Below are 17,364 nucleotides of genomic sequence, written 5' to 3'. Positions count from 1 at the left end.
TTGTGATGAGCCTGCGTCAGTCTTACCGCTTACACAACTTCGCATCTTCATCAACCTTTTTCAATTTCGCTCGAATTTTCTCCCGTTTTTCGCTCGAATTTCGTACTTCCAAACTTTTAGAGTTAAAGGACGCGCCTCGTTGGCAATTTACCATCTCATATCCAACAAGCGCGAATGGAATAATTATTAAATATCCGGAGTTTGAGTAGCCAATCAGGGTGCGCGTTCAACGCTATCCACTGTTTTAGTATGTACTAATTACAAATAGGTTTCCTGTAGATTATTGTGACTTTAAATGGACCCTTTGCATGTCCGTGTCACGTGACCTTGTCAATCAGCAACGTGGTCGTGGTACAAAGTAGACCCCGGAAATGGAAAGAGCGTGATGAAATTGGGCGAGAATGTCGATTTTGGGGCCACTGACATCTAGGTGAGAGATTTTAAAGTGATTTTAATGCTGAAAAAAGTAACTGAGATTTATAAGGAAAACAGGCTTTGCCATCCAGCACACACGTCTTTTACATTTTTCAGACCTTTAAACCGCTCTAAAATTACGCACTTAAACGTCAGTTGTCTAAAAAATATTATTTTTACTAATTTCATCACGCTCTTTCCATTTCTGGCGTCTAGTTTGTACCACGACCATTTTTTTATGATTGACAAGGTCACATGACACAGTCATGCAAAGTGTCTATTGTGTTCATGTTTGATAACAATGATCTTGGTATTGCAGGACATTTGATATTACTGACGAATTTGCATGTCTCTTGGTGCAAGGGCTTTTTGGCATTCTCATATCTAACACAAAACGATTTCTTTGGCAAGTAGACAAAATTTTCCAATGAATACGGCACATAAATCTTCCCAGATTGTGTTAAATAATCCTGATATTATTTGCTGAACTATACTTGTTGACAGACGCCACATCCTCGTACTATTTCTAACACTTATGCGCATGACATTTTTAAATTCCCATATAAAATTTCTCAAACATCCTTCGAATTTTAACTAAAATTTCCAATAGTTTCTCCATGTTTATTTTGCTTTTTGAACATGTCGATTGAAAAGGTATGATGTTATCGTTATTTTGCGCTTAGAAGGTGGCTCTTTGTCGTTCTTGATTGGTTATTCATCTTTCACAATTTTGTAACCTTCCTTTCGTTCATGTTATAACCCCAAGCGCCCTTATTTAAAGAAGCCGCCTTGGCACAAGGGAGTGTCAGTGGAGAGGAAGAAGAAGAAGAAGGAAACCAAACCTTGTCGGAAAAGGAGGACGAAGAGATAGAAGTAACATCTGAAGAATCTGAGGATGACGAAGAGGTCGATTTAACTTCTGACGAGGAAATCGAGGTTTCATCTGAGGATGAAAATGAATTCTCGAGTCCCTTTCGCGACATGAATGAGGATAGCATTGTTATATGCAGGTAAACAGTCTTTGGAATTTGGAATTACGGTTTGTCCTATGCCATTAAAAATCATGGGAATCGCAGTGTTCTCGCCAGGCCGCGCACTTGCGGGAAAAATAGAAATGGCACATTAAAAGCCATGCAAGTGGGCTCACTTGTGCGCACAAGAATGCTACAAGCCAAACAGACTTTAGACGTAAGTTAGCAGTCTTTTAATGATTCCAGCGAAATTCCAGATCTTTGCTTCTTCAACTGAAGGAAACATTTTGTCAAAGCCTTCAATTTTATTAACTTTTGTCTTCGTCAGTCACATGAGTGTTGCGCAGCTTTGACATCTTGGCCGCCATTTTGGATCCGGTAGATACTTCGTGTAACAGATAATTTAGAGTGCGCGCTCATGTCATTCTTCGTGGTACGGAGAAAATTAGATTCTTTCCTTCGCTTTAAAGTACCAAGGATTTAAGAAAGTGTAGGAGATCATTGAAACGCTCGCTGGTAAGAGGGCAGCTTAGCAAGCAAGGCAAAAAAGCTATTTCGTTGAAGGAAGACCGTGTTTTTCAGAGTGGATTGCGATACACATGGCGTGCCTATGATGCCGACAAAAAGGTCACGACCTGTAAGATCTGTCTCGAGGCAAACAAATCAAATGCGTTTACAATATTGTCGAAGGGCCACCATTGCATGAGTTCCAGTTTGAACGTGCCTTGATGAAATGGACAAAGAAATCACGAAGTACGTTTTCCGCTCTAGTCATGGAGCGCAAGTGACTTTGTCCCACCTAAGCTCCCACAGGGCCCGTATTTTTCAGGAAAGGGGGCCCTTGGACTCCTTAAGACAAAATCCTGGTGAGAACACTGTAATTGCAATGCATACTTCTTGCACATCGCCTAGTGTACCTGCAGGGCCACCTTGTCGCGGCGCTTTCTATACTCTCTCTGGGCAAGCTTCTTACGTCCACTGACAATGTGTCGTACTGTTTCAGTGGCATCTCCACACAATCTACATCTTGGTGACTCTGAGGTCGTATCTATGCTGTGCTTGATCGAGTTTGTTCTTAAAGCTTTGTTATTATTATTATTATTATTATTATTATTATTATTATTATTATTATTATTATTATTATTGCTTTGATGATCCATACGATGTTTTTGAAATTCATATTTAATCAATACATGTTTCGGATGAAACATCATCCATCGTCAGTTGACAAATGAGAAATAAACTAAAGTTGAGCAATAAATGGTGTAACAAAGTGAGATATAACATGAATAATTAAGGATGAAGGCGAGAACCTTCATCCTTAATTATTCATGTTATATCTCACTTTGTTATACTATTTATTGCTCAACTTTAGTTTATTTCTCATTTGTCAACTGACGATGGATGATGTTTCATCCGAAACATGTATTGATTAAATATGAATTTCAAAAACATCGTATGGATCATCAAAGCGATATCTTACTTCGTGCTGCTAAGAAGTTTTGGTATTATTATTATTGTTGTTGTTGTTATTATTATATTTCATATTTGAGAAAAATATAAGGTCGACAGCTTTCAAAGCTGCATCATCAGTAGGTAAAACTTTAATTTAGCGAAGTTTAAACAATTTCAAAATTCGACGAACACTATTTTAATGCTAACCACTTTGAATGAAATGAAGAGACTTATTTATCGATGATGATTCGGGGATACTCAGAAAAAATCCCGAGTGCTCCTTTACAGGAGTCGAAGCTGCGACCACTGAGCCACTGAGCTACAGAGGACTCCTATAGCTCGGTGGTAGAGCATCCGAAGTCACGCCGGAAGTAATCGGAAGATCGTAGGTTCGGCTCTTACGAAGGAGCACTCAGATTTTTTCCTAATATCCCCGAGTCATCATCCGGCGATATCTCTTAACTCTCAGTTGTATTTTTCTTTAAAAAAAAAATGCATGACAATGCATAGTTAATATATGTGGATGGTTTTGAAAATTGACGAGTTTCTGTGTTATACAGTGTTTTTTCAGTGATTTGGATGATCCCTGGCGTGTTTGTAATTTGTTAGGAGATGGGTAATTTTAGGCCTGACTAACGAGGTAGGCTCGCTGCCCATAGATCGGTACGAATGGGCATAGTTGGTCAACTCTGTTGTTTGACATTTTCAGTGGAGAAGTTGTCAAAGAAGGGACACGGTGGGACCCCAAGGAAGTTGCCGTACATGTAATCTTCCCTTCTGGCGCAGTGTCTGAAGACAGAATATTAAAACTTCTTAGATGGAATCCTCGTGCTCGTTGTCCGCCTCTCCTTCATCAGGAGGACATTGTCAGTGATGTCATTGAGCTATCAGCAGTGGACAGTCCGAGCATTCAGCATTTCAATGAAGCTGTCACAATAGTCATTCCACACTGTGCCGCAAATCTTAGGGGTTATGAAGTGGTGATTAAAACTTTGATCAACAGTGAAACCAATGAGTGGGACGATATTGTTGAAACGGAGGATTTGCGCACAAAGCATGGTGAGAATTGATTGAGTTTTTTTGTGATTATAGTAAAGTGGTTTTTGTTACCTGAACCAAGTAACAGCAGACGACGGATGCAACTCTTGTCTAGAAAGGGACCGTGTGTTTTAGGCAGCGTTTACACGAACGCGTTTTCATTTGTAACCGCATCGTTTTCGATGCGATTACGCCTTCTGTTTATACGCCACCGATCAAGACTGTTGGCCAAACTGGGTCGATTTGAAATCACTGCCAGAAGTGTAGCGCTTTCAAAACGATTCGGTTTCATCTGCCGTTTAAAGGGCGAAACCGCATCGATTTGAATACGGTTACTATTTTAGCGCGAAATTTCTATTGTAAGATTCAAATGGTGAATTCAGCACGTTGTGCAGCGTTCGCTTATACCATCAAGGCTTTGATTCTCTGGCGAAAACGGTTCCGTGTAAACACTTCCAAACCGCATCGATTTTGACGCGGTTTCAAAGTCGTTAAACCGTGTCTATGTGAAACCGCGTTCGTGTAAACGCTCCCTTACTTTCACAGTATAGATTGGTAATGGTAGTGGTTTGTTTGTTTTGGGGAACAGGCCTGGCGCAGTGGTAAGAGCACTTGCCTCCCACCAGTGTGGCCCGGGGATCAATTCCCATATTCGTTGCTGTATTTGGGTTGAGTTTGTTGGTTATCTACCCTGCTCCGAAAGGTTTTTCCCCAAGTACTCCGGTTTTCCTCTCTCCTCACAGCATTTGATTTGATTTGTTTTGGTTTCCGTTGATTTGTAGTCTCCCCAATTAGCAGAGCACTCGTGCTCGTCTAAATAACCTTGAGATTTCTATAAAGTGATCATAATTTTATACCGCACAAATCAAATAAAGTCTCTTTGCGGTTTACAATTCTGTGAGAGATAGACCACCAACACCGGGGTCTCCCCCCTGGTGTGTGGGTTCTTAAACGGCCCACAGTGTGGATTAACATGAAGGATTGAGAGACGGGGTCTATGGTTTATAGTCCCTATGCGAGAAGACTTGAAAGTCTAACCATTTGCAGGTGAAATTACAAGGACAGCACTTTCTCCTCAGTTATTTTTCAGACCCTGAGTATTGTGAATCCGCAATCTCTCACACAACGTCCGATGCTCCACCAACTGGGCCAGCTGTCGTCGGTTTTAAAATCTGCTTAGAAATTGTTCCGCCTGAAATGTAGCTTGTTTGCACAAAAATGTTAATAATGCTGATTAAGATTAGTGGAGCGAATTTCAATGGAGTGTAGTAAAACCAAAATCAAAGTAATGCTTTGGCCAATCAAAAAGGACGTAGACAATCCAGTGAACCAGTCAAAACTTGAAGTAATTATACCTAGCCGACACAAAGCGCGGGAAAATGTGCACGCGCGAGCCACGATTGGTTTCGGTTTCACTTCTGATTGGTTGAAAAAATGGCAGGATAACTTTTAAGCAATTACTGAGTGAAGTAATGCAAAACCAAAGAAATTCGCTATTTAATTTCGACACTCAATTGAAAACCGCTCTAAGATAATCACCCCTGATTCTGCGCATGACTGCTATGAAAACCAACTCAGCTATACACTACTGATAGCATTGTCCATCTTTTGATCAACCCAAGCCAGTTTGACCAAATATGCACACTACAGCTCAGTGGAACATGTCTCCATTCTCCGTGGTTAACACAAGTCAATAACTCGAAGCTTTTTTTCAGACATTAAGGGAGACCACGCTGGCTCTGGTGACGTTCCAGACTTCCTCTTTCCTGTGGCTATCACTAAGATAACACAATGCTCGACGTTCGTAGTGGTCTGTCGTCTAAGATCGCATGAACATACCATCACAAGTCTGGAAAGCGAACTAGTGTGGCCTGACTTTCCACTTGCAAGAATATCTTTTCCGCAAAATGCGCTTCGACAAGATGAATCATTTGAAGTCATTGTCAAGGTTAGCCTGTCACATGTGTCAATTACCCGTGTTTAGAGGGACCGTGCTATGCAACGCGCATGTTCGAGTTGGTCAGAAAGAATTTGAAACGTCGGCTCGATTTTTCGAGTCATGTAACAGCCCTCGTAACTCAATGTATCCTTGGCTTGCAACTGACATCATCGCAGCTATGTTGGTGTACTGAACAATAGCGAAAAAGTCTTTTGGGAATTGGGTAAGGTAAAGTCTGCTACGAGCCTAGCCTAGAAGACCCATCAGGCCGGCGCTTATCTCCGGTTTCCGTAGCATGAAGCGACTAGGAGTATTTCTACTCCCCTCTGGATGGGATGCTAGTCCATCGCAGAGTTACCCCCAGCAATAGATTCGCCGGTACACATTTATACACCTGGGTGGAGAGAAGCACCGTGAGAGTAAAGTGTCTTGCCCAAGAACACAACACAATGTCCCGAACCCGAACCCGAGCCCGGACCACTTGATCCGGAGTCGAGCACACTAACCATGAGGCCACCGCGCGGTAATTTGGCTCAAACTCGAGGGACATTTTGCTTTTGTTTTGTACACCACCATGGCCGTCTAATCACGTGAATGCAAGCCATGAATATATATATATATTTTTTGAACAATGTAAGCCATGAAGCCATGAATAATGTGATTGCCTCGTTATACTCAAGCCAAAAACAAAATACTAAACAACTGAAGCAATCACTTAGACAAAAGCTGCTTACACTGCTCTGGGAAACTCTAGGTAAAAATTGGCTATTTGAGCCTTACGGCGCCTGCTCACTCCTCGTGCTAACATGAATGCACCAATTAGATACGCTTTTGATTGTTGTTCAGGAAAACCAATGAGAAGACACTTTGTTTTAAGGTTCCCCGGAGCTCTTCTCTCCCTCAGGTAAAAGAAGAGCTCTGGAGTCGAGATTGTGGCCAGGTTACTAAGGACACAACTGTAAAATTGTCTATTACCAAGGGAATACAGACGTGGATGCCGTTTCTTTTTCAAAGGAACACAAACATGTAAGACTTAAGTCTTCCAGGTTTTTTTAGTACGAAAGTAATTCTTCGTTTGTTACCTCTTTTTGCACTGAATTACCTCTGCTGCACTGTTACCAGAAAATTGCATTTCTCTTAGCCAATAAGAATGCACAGAAATGCATGAGCTCGTGTTCGTCTTTGAAAAATAATATTCTTGCTTATTTATTCCAAATTGCATTCGACATCATATGATTACATTAGTAAACATTACTATTTCTGTAATTTATTGCTTTATTTTCCATTTTACTCAGCTTCAAGAAGTTTCCCAAAAATTGTTCAAGAAGAAGGAAATTTTGCCAGGACCGATATTGCGAATAACGAGTCCAAAAGCAGTTGAGTTTCTGAAGCCTGTAACCATCCAGCTTCCATTGCGTTTGGGAGAACGTTGCAGGAGAAGAGACATCGATATGTCAATAGTCCGTGTTCGTGTCCTCTTGAAAGAATCAAGCCCTGAGGAGCAAGAGTGGATTGAGATAACAGACAAACTTGAGACGCCTCCGAGATTTGACGGAGATATCATCACATTTGAAGTCACGCACTTTTCAGTGTAAGTGTCAAAGCAAAGTTGAGATGACTTTTTTGCTCTTGTGTATTCTTTTTTCTTGAAGGTCCCCGGAACCTTTCCAGTTTTGGGCCTGAAAAGCCAGTTAAGAAACTTTAATCCGCTTGTTTCGATTTTAGCTGGTCTTTTTTAACACGTTTCCGAAAGTTCATTAATAATTCATGAGTGGATTAGACAATCAGGTCACCGATAAGTCGTCACGTGCACGAGCTTTATAACTAATGAAACATTCCTCATTAGAATTCCTTATATAAAACATACTAAGAAGACATAGCTTGTTTTTCTTGTATGCTGATGTTCTCCTCTCACAATTTAACCTTTGTCCGGACTCCAGAGGGACACGCTTTTTGTGGAATGCTTTTGAAACTGTTCAAAAACTTAGCAGCAGGGGTTTATCGGGTCTAAAAACACGAGGCGTAGCTGAATGTTTTTAGCAGTAGTGTAGCAGCTGATCCAAAGATTACTCGCCATTGGTTTGCAACCCTTGCACGAAACAATGACATGTCATTCTTTCCATTGTTTTAGCTATTGTTTGGGGTAAGGGTTGCAAACCAATGGCGAGTGATCTTTGGATCAGCTGCTACATCACCCGTTTATAGACCCGATAAAACACACTGCTGCTCGTTTTTAAAACATTACTTCAAGATAGCGAAACGGAAAATGATTGTTAAGTTTAATTGCTGAAAAATTTATGATACCCGAAAAAGGCCTTGAAAGTTGCGGGACTTTCAAGAAATTGGTTCCCGGAGATTTCCCCCCCTGCTTTTCTTGTACGACAAGAATTTCTTCATACTTTTGTTTGCCATCTTTGTAAAGAAGGTGATACCGATTAGTTTTATCTACTGAAAAATCAGAACTCCTGGCGAGCTACGTCGTTTCTCTAGGTCCTAATTGGACAATGTGTCCCGCTGGTCGGTGGGCTTTACAAAGTCATGCGCCCCTACAATTTTCAAAGGCGACCATTGATGTTTAAGTATGTCCTTTAGGAAGGATGTGAAACTATTGTAGTTGCCTAGGACGTTTTAATTGTCCTTTCGTCCGTCGCCTAGCAACTAGTTTGTCATCCTTCCCACGGGTGCATTCCACCTTAAGCGTCTATAGTTGCATTTGAAAATTTGTAGGCACATGACTTGTGTCTGGGATTCGAACCCGGTGACATTGGTTAGAGGCGTGGTTTTTCACCACTGTCACAGTTGCATCCCAGATTTCCAGGAAACGCGCAGAAGGACTCTTACGTTTTCAGATCACCCCTGAATGACGGAGATATAAGCAGGAGTGTCGAATTCTTTACCACGTCCATGCCTTACAACAACTCCCTCTTGTTGCAGTTTGTGGACTTTGGTTGATTGGTGTCGGAACAAACTACCGTTGGGTGGAGGCCCTGGCGCTGTTATTGATCAAGCTGTGGAACCAGAAGTCAAGAAGTTGGATTCTGTACCAAAAGCAGCATCTTTTCTAGCGTTTGTTCCCAGAGACACTCGTTTGCGCTGTCCATCGGAGTTAAGGCTGTACTGCTCGCCAACGTGTAAAAAACCAGAGGTAGAAGAAAGCGAGAGCAAGAAAGATAATGTTATGATAGGAGATGGAAGCTCAGATGAGCCCATGTATTTTAACAACAAAGCTTTCATGTTCCTATCCGATCCCGAAAATGTTGTCGCCGCTAGATTTCCTAAACGCTTACGGAAATTTCACGTCAGGTGAGATAATTTTCTCGGCTCCAAGGTTTGCTGAAGAAACGTAGAATGAAAGATGTTAGAACTGTGCCCCCTTTAACAAATTGGCTCCTAGGAGTAAGACTTCATATATTTTACTCTGTCTAATGTCAACAACCGCCACACCAACTCAAAAACTATGTTCTCTTTAACCCATTGACTCCTAGGAGCGAGACTCAAAAACACTTGTTTTGTTTTTCAAATTTCGCGTAAGCCGCCATCTTGAATAAATGTGACGCGTCGTGGTTGCCCTATTGTTTCAAAACAAAAACTATTTGCGTGAAAACAATAAAGGCAAACCGTAACACGTCACAATCGTTCAAATGGCGGCGCCCGGCAAATTTGAAAGTGAACTGAAAAAAGTGAATCTTAGGCCAAGATTGGTACGAACGATTTGAAGGTAAAGATAGAAAGTAAGTGGCCTTTGTTGTATGCTTGCGTTGTCGTCAAAACCTGGAAATAGCGATATTTCTTGTTTACAAACATTGACGTCACATTTCTTGATATTTAAAATTTGCCAATCATGGAACAAAAGAAGTCTTTGTATCCAAAGCCAATTAGGTTTTGGCATCATTAATAATAATGGGTGACGTCACGAAAAACATTGCTATTGGTGATTTGAGGAGTACGGCATTGAAATGCACTAAAATGCTTGTCGCACGTGCTGCACGACTATTTTGCTGGTTTTAATTAACCAATAACGTTGTTTTGTGGCGTTGTCGTTGCCGTACCCTTGGTCGTTTCCTGGTAGCAGAGGTCTCTTTTCTTTCGCGTTCGCTGGGCTTACGAGTACGGGAAAAGAGACCTCTATCATGGGTTGAAACCTACTCTGTTGAGCATGCGCGACGGTTACCTAGCGACCGAATCCTCACGTGATACTTCACATCTTGTACGGGCTCAATTAACAACAGGGGAATTACTGTAAAGGAATGCGCGAGACAGAGTGGGCTCAAGTGAAGGTCGTGGACGGCGGTTGAATCAAAGTAAGTGTCGATCCATGGCAGAGCTCTCTTTTCCCGCACTCGTCAGCCCAGCGAACGCATCTAATATCTGTCAGAAAACACTTTGCACCAGATTGTCTCATTGATTTCAATCTTCGTTGAGAGCATGCCTTTTAAAATGCTGCAACATTACTCAAAATTAACGATGTATAAAAGGGTTTTGTAGCATGTTTTGGACCGTGAGGACTGACACTTCATTTACTTTTAGCCTTCAAGACGAACCCTTTCTGAAGGGCCTTAAAATTCGTGTTGAGAATCGAGGAGACCTGATAGTTTCATTCTTCAAGAACCAAGAAAGAGACGAAGACGATATGTTGTGTGAACTGGAGGTGACACTACCTCCCCAAAGAGCTGATCCTGACGTAAGTGTGTAAAAAATACTCTTTGACGTGAACGAAAGAAAACCCTTCACCTTATAGAGTGTTTTCACATTACGTCACGGCAGCCATGTCGGAGAAGCGAAATATTTTTTTCGCGAATTGAACTCAATTGTTAAAATTCTGGTCATCTGGACGAAAACTCTCTATTTTCAGTACAGTAGAATATGATATTTATTGACATGTACACCTGTACATGGAAGGGCGCGTTAAAGTGTAGGTGGTTTTCATGTTACGTCATCGCCGCCATGCTTGTGGACGAAAACAAAAAATCTCTCATTAGCTTCCTTTTTTCGTCCACCAGCAATTGCACATTGCAGCATTGTTTTCTGTGTCTCAAGATAGTGGTTGCAAACCATCTATTTAGTAAATAAACCCCTTCAGGTGGGTGGTATGTCGGCTGATAATGTGTGCGGCTGAGAAATGTCCGAATAAGGAGACAGGGCCCAACTTTCCTCTAGTCTCCTACGCAGCCGTTCTTTGTGTCCGGCGTCACGCTACGCTCCTCCCCACACAAAAATAAAACGGCGACTTTCCTCAATGGACAATTTTATTGAATGTGTTTTATTAATCTTCGGCAGAAAACACCTGTGGAATTCTTTGGTTTGCGTCTTCGTGATACCACATTTGATGAGGCTCCTTTTGATGATCCGTATGGCATCCTCACTGCGTGCTGTGGAGTGCTAAACGAGATCAATAAAAAGCAAATTTACGAGGATCACGTGGAATTGTCGAGGAAGTCGATAATGGGTTTAATAGATGTAAAGGAAAAATTTCTAGCGGAACTTTCGAAGCTGCCTCAGGAACACAAGCAAAGGTGCTTTGACAAGATCGTCAGTAGGCTAGAAGCAGGTGGTGAGGGCCTGAAGCATATAAGAGATCGTCTTCTTGAAGGTGCGTAGGGTTTCGTAAAGACAGACGACTAGTAAGATTATTAGTGTTCTTTGCATTCTATACGTTGATGGAGGACGATTTCCGCAACGACTTGTTTCCGTACTTGCGATGGGTTTTCCTCCATTCCGCTGTCGTCTGTAGGGAGTAGGGAGTTTTTAAACTCCCTTCTCCCTACTGACGACAGCGGAATGGAGAAGCAAAGACTACGGCTACGGCAACGAAAACGTCAGTCCAAAATATAACTTATCGCTATCGCAAGTATTTCGCGATTATTCCGTCTTGATCATATTGTACAATACGTGCGAACTGTCCTATAACTGGACTGGGTACGAACGGTTTTAAAATAAATGAATGTTTCATTGTTATATGCTCACGTTGTCATCATAAAATTTGGTGATTTCAAGCTGTTGTTTTGGTGAAGTACGGCAAAGAAATGCACGGAAATTCGTGCTGCACGTGCAGCACGAGTATTTTTCCTCTTTTAACCAATCACATTCTTGCTTTGTGTCGTTGCCGTAGCCGTCGTCTTTTCTTAAACTCCCTACTTTAAGATACACGACTGCGAGATTTACGAATACGTCCCCTTTGCTTTATCATAAGTCTGTCGCGATTATTCGATCTCGTTCAAGTCGTACAAGGTGGGCGAAGTATCCTAAGAACAAAATGGAGGAGCTGTAAAAATAGAGAATAGAAGTTTCTCTGTTTCGGTATGCTTATGTTGTCGTCAAAGACCATTTTACAGTCGTACCTAAGTTACCTAGCCTAAGAATGGAAGCGAGGCAGCCATTGACTCTGTTTTAATACAAAACCTTCGCACTGTTGTAATATGGACTAATAAGAATTACAACAACACAATTTTCGTGATAAAAGCAGTGGGGACTGTATCAATACAAGATCACCGGCAGCCTCGCAGCCATTCACAGGCTAGGTCGCTGAGCAAACAACTGTAGAATGGCCTATTTGATGATTTCACGTCGTCGTTATGCAGAGTACCACAAAAGTCTGTGCTAAAATGCGTGCCGCACGTGCAGCACGATTATTTTTCCCCTTTTAACCAATAAGATCATTGTTTTGTGGTTGTGTTGTTATTGCCGTTGCCGTTGCCGTCCTCCTTGCTTAAGCCTGGTTCTCACTTGTGGGATAAGCACAAGAATGAGTGGTATACGCAAACGCAGTAAGATCCAGTAAGATTCAAGATCTTCAAGTTGTCCTGATCACGATATACTTTCCAATCATTTTGTAATCCAGATCTTTTGGCTCTCTTGTAAGGCTTCCTTTTCTTCGTGCATAACTTAATTAGCTCTCAGGTGATCCATGGAGCGTTTTTCCGTGTTTGTATTTGTCGTTTCGGAATACACTCGTCGATTGCAGTAAATATCAGGTCAGACCATGCAGACCAGATAATATCAATGTTATCCTCTAAAAATGAACAGTGCCAGGGTTTGTAAGTGAGCAGCTCTCGAAGATAAGCCCAGTCTGCGTTGGAGTAACAGTAGATCGCCTTGTTTAATTTGCGGCGTTCGTAAGCTCAGCATGGAATTGAGGTGACAGCGCTATGTTCAGAAAAGGGATCTCCTTCAATCAAATTGTCAACAATGTCAGTATTCGATACCACGACTAAATCCAAAATATTCGCCTCTCGTGTAGGGCTATCTACTAACTGGGTAAAGAAATTGCCCTGAACAATGTCCAACCGCAGAATGTAATTTGCTGAATTTTTTAGCGCACAAGTATTTCGCCAATCAATCATACTGAAGTTAAAGTGTCCGACCAAAATCAAATCATTTCTCAAACCAATTTCTTGGGGGGCAGTTTGCAAATTCTCAAGAGGCTTCGTTTCTTCGTTGAGGGTGGGGTGGGGGGGGAATCGTTCCTTCGTTGGGGGGGGGGGGTGGAGGGTCGGTAGAAGACTCCTAAAGTAGTAACACGATCATCAGAGAATAAAATATCGATAAAAATAAATTCAGATTCAGTTTGAAGAGACTCTCGAGGAGTGGCTGTAATGTGGGTCCCGCACAGCAATCAGCAAGCCTCTTCCATTGCATCCATTAGATTTACGATCTCGTCTAAATACCAAATAATTGTTAGGAAGGACTTCGCTGTCAGAGATAGAATTGTTCAAATGTGTTTCGGTTAGAACGATAATGTCGTGGAACCTACCACCTTCCGATTACTAGTTCGGATGCTCTATCACTGAGCTATGGCAGACTCGTGGAAGCCATGCCATTAAACTAGGGTCATATGACATCTGTATATAAGGATACATTGTGAAATGTGGGAAGGGGGGAAATGGGAGACCTCGTGACACTAAAAGTGCACTTAAACTCAAATATTTTTGTTCCTAATATAAGTGTCCCCATCCGAAGCAAATTGTTACCCAGAAATTCTTGTTTTTTCTGTACAATAATACAATACATACTTAATTGACCGCTCCCCATAGGCGCTTTTCAGGGCCAATGAAACACAACGAAACGACGGAACTGAACAACAACAACTGTTTAGAATCCCAACCGGCCGGAGGCAAAATAGGTGGCTATTTACAAGTGCAGGTGGGAAGTTGAACCAGGGACAATCAGGATCAAATTCAACGAGTGGTCAGAACGTGTCTTGAACCTGGGATCCCCGGATCTCAAGACAAGCGTCCCAACCACTGGGCCACACTGCCTCCTTCTGTGCTGTGCGAGCCACGTGAACTTGGCAAAATTTGAAGAAATTTGGACCCACGATCGTGTTGTGAGAGGCATGGGTCTACTCTCGATTTTACGTCACAATCTGAAAATAAAGGCGCGCCGCCAGCTTCTGAAGTCATGCGTCAGGTCCAGGCTAATCTACGCGACACAAGCGATACTGCCAAAATCTTTTGAAATGACCAAACTAAATAAATTCCCACGGAGGATGATACGGGGTGGATTCAATAAAAAAACTCAAAACCCTGGCGATTTTAGGTTCAAATTTTTACGTCCAGACTGTGAGAGGATAGTCGGTACACCTCCACTACGCGATTTTATCGCGTTCTATTTGAAAGACCTCAATGCAAGTATTACAGACCCCCGTTGTGTAAAATTTCTGAAATCCTGAATGTGTCAAAGTTCAGAGCCTAGAAAGCAACGTAGAATAAAGCAGAGCACACCAGCCTCATGAAGAACAATCTCAACTTTAAAGTGGAGCTGGACGTCAAAGCGTTAGATACGTATCATGGAGGACAATAACTACTGAACTGAACTGAACTGAACAGCTTTGTATTGCTGCTTAGCTATTAGGCAACGCAGAATAAAGCAGAGTTCACCAACCTCATGAAGAAGAATCTCAACTTCCAAGTGGAGCTGGACGTCAAAGCGTCAGATACGCATCATGGAAGACAATAACTGAACTGAACTGAACAGCTTTGCATTGCTGTTTTGGAAGAAATTTTCCATTGCAAAGCAGTTTGTGACGTGGGTCCAAATTACTGCTAGTTTTGATAACTTTGCGCGTCTTCCCGGCAGATAAAAAGCTAAATTTTGAATCGTCAAATATGTTTGCTTTCGGTGGGGAGATCAACATTGTAGACCAAAAATATTTGAGTTTAGGTGCATTTAAACAAAATCATTCCTTGCATTTCTGGACGTATCTAAACCGTTAACCTAATATGAATTTGCCCTGCATTAGCTCGAGCCAAGATCAACGAACAAATCAGTTGTCGCATTTGTGATGTGGTTGCCGAGAAAATGCAAAAAGGAACTTCTTGGATAACTCTGGCAAGAGATCTCGAACCAAAGATTCCAGAATCTGATATTGTCGAATTACAGGAGAACGAAGTCTCTCCAAAGGAATGCTGTCGATTTGCACTCAGAAAATGGTACCAAAGATTTACGTCCCAAGCAACAAGCCAAGAGCTCATGCGGTGTCTCACAAATATGGGTTTCGCAAACTTTAATTGGCATATAATGAAAGAACTCGGCCTTGTATCATACGAAGATATCCCAGAGTCGGAGAGGTGACAAGTCATGCATCAGTTCGCTGGCGAATTGCGGAAAGTGCACGTGGCCATCGATGATCAGTAACATGATCAACTTAACTAGATTTAACACCCGGTCTCAGTTGCTTAAAGGCAAGGTAACTTTATCTGGTGGATAAGTCACTACCCGACAGTTTCAATCTGTGCATAGGTATTTGAATTTGGGCACGTAACCGTTGATATGCACATCGTAAGCACATGTAAGTAAAGGCGTGGACAAAACGTTTGGAGTATCCACCGGATAAAGTTATCCGGCCTTTCAACAACTGGGGCCTAGTAAATACTGCAACCGATCCTTATTTTTGGAGCCCTCCAAACATATAATCTTCTCTGTCTTTACATTTGAGGTAACAAAATTCGAATAACTGCAATCTGTGCACTGACGCATGCGCACTGCCCCAGTTACGCGGCAGGTATGCTTTATTTCCGATTTAATAGAGTATTTTTGTCGTCCTTTATTGTCCCCCGTTCGTTTGAACGGGAAAAAGGAAAACGTGTTTCAATATTCTTGTACGGTGACCTAGTGACAAACGCTGTACCCATTAGAAAGTAGAATGTAGTCGGAGTCAAAACGATTAATTCAATTTTTCTTTCACTTAAAATGACATTAGCCACCACCTTTAGGTCAGGGTACCAGTGTGTCCGAGTCTTTAGTTCTGAGCACCGTCATCAGGTTTAAAGAGATTTTTTCCTCATGCGCATGCTCAGAATCAACGGTCAGTTTAATTAATCAAGGATATATCCAAGAGCAGATAAGTTAAGATAGTGGATCCCTCATACATGGAACTCGTCAGTCCAAAGAGATTTTTTTTTTTAAATCTAATTTTAGCGCATGGTTCACCCACGCTGCTATTTTTTAGAGAGCACCTGATTGGCCTGTTGTAAGGAGTAAAATTTTCAAGTATGTACGGCATTGGGAAGGAGAACTTAAAATAGCTCTGCGAAACTAAAAATAGATTTTAAAGAACTATGATGGAGCATGGGGATCCGTTCTCAGTCTTACCTCGTCCTCTCTTGATATCTCCCATCGCATTCGAAAATACCTGGGTATAGGAAGCTAGAGGATATCCTCTAAAACAACAAACAACAAACAACATCCAAGATGAACGCTTTAGCCAGAACCACAATTCCTGGTTAAATATATTGATAGATTTTTATTGATAAATGTACTTGACACAGATTATGCGGGGGCAAAAATTCGTGTCGAACGTTCAACTTGGTGCCGAATGTAAAAATGTAATATAGTCGTTTCAAAATCTTCGAAGAAGATTCATCCTCATAGTGCATGATTGTTCGTGAGAACATATATAGTAACCTCTACAAGTAAATTTTAAAGAAACAAAGAACATCGAAGATCAATGCTGCAGTCCTAACCACAATTTTTTCTCTTAAATATTTATAAATTTTGATTCAAAAACGTACTTGGCAAAGCTTGTGCGGGAAAAAACATACTCGGCGTATTCGCGTCAAACGTTGGTGCCGATATAATCACTGCTCATCTTTCGTTTTCCTTAAAGGGGCTATGAAATAGCATTTTAGCTCATTACAAAGTTGGTGTATGCTTGTAGGAGTAACAGGATTTATACAAAGTGTATTTGAAAATCTTTTGAAGCGCGTGTATTTGTCCATCCTTGCAGTGCATGATTATATGTGAGACGAAATAAAATAAAAAGGAAAACGCCTTCTTTCCACCCACGGTAGAAAGGTTGGCAAGAAAGCGAATTAAACTTCTTTATTTTATGCACAGTTTACACTACTTGTCTTGGCATTGCAGTGTCTTATTGCGCCTTTCATAAGCATGCGGAGTTGCGGAGTTGCCATTATTCAATCTCATTATTTTATTCCCTGCTTTTATATTACCAATTTTTCACGCTGAAAAGCTTTCTCGTCCATAAAACAATATTTTCAACATGATATACTTGTATCGCAAGTGGTACTGTCTTGGCACTGATGCTTGCGT

General features: G+C 41.5%; 1 protein-coding gene across 2 annotated transcripts in view; it reads left to right on the top strand.

The window, feature by feature from the left end:
- LOC138003604 (uncharacterized) overlaps positions 1 to 17,144 on the top strand; it is a 37,024-nt gene extending 19,880 nt beyond the window's left edge. Inside the window, exons 4-11 of one of the 2 annotated variants that reach the window (XM_068849752.1) lie at positions 1,199 to 1,424; positions 3,550 to 3,899; positions 5,594 to 5,826; positions 7,113 to 7,408; positions 8,752 to 9,120; positions 10,345 to 10,498; positions 11,095 to 11,407; positions 15,056 to 17,144. In XM_068849752.1, coding sequence (XP_068705853.1) covers positions 1,199 to 1,424; positions 3,550 to 3,899; positions 5,594 to 5,826; positions 7,113 to 7,408; positions 8,752 to 9,120; positions 10,345 to 10,498; positions 11,095 to 11,407; positions 15,056 to 15,387 — 2,273 coding nt within the window. In that variant the 3' untranslated portion in view covers positions 15,388 to 17,144. Of the gene's footprint in view, positions 1 to 1,180; positions 1,425 to 3,549; positions 3,900 to 5,593; positions 5,827 to 7,112; positions 7,409 to 8,751; positions 9,121 to 10,344; positions 10,499 to 11,094; positions 11,408 to 15,055 lie in introns of both variants that reach the window. The other variant, XM_068849751.1, reaches the window with a different exon arrangement.
- The last annotated feature ends 220 nt before the right edge of the window (positions 17,145 to 17,364 follow it).

Source organism: Montipora foliosa, chromosome 5 (genome assembly GCF_036669935.1).
Source record: "Montipora foliosa isolate CH-2021 chromosome 5, ASM3666993v2, whole genome shotgun sequence".
NCBI lineage: Eukaryota > Metazoa > Cnidaria > Anthozoa > Scleractinia > Acroporidae > Montipora > Montipora foliosa.
Note: the sequence above shows the minus strand (reverse complement) of the source record. Positions and strands in the feature narration are given on the sequence as shown.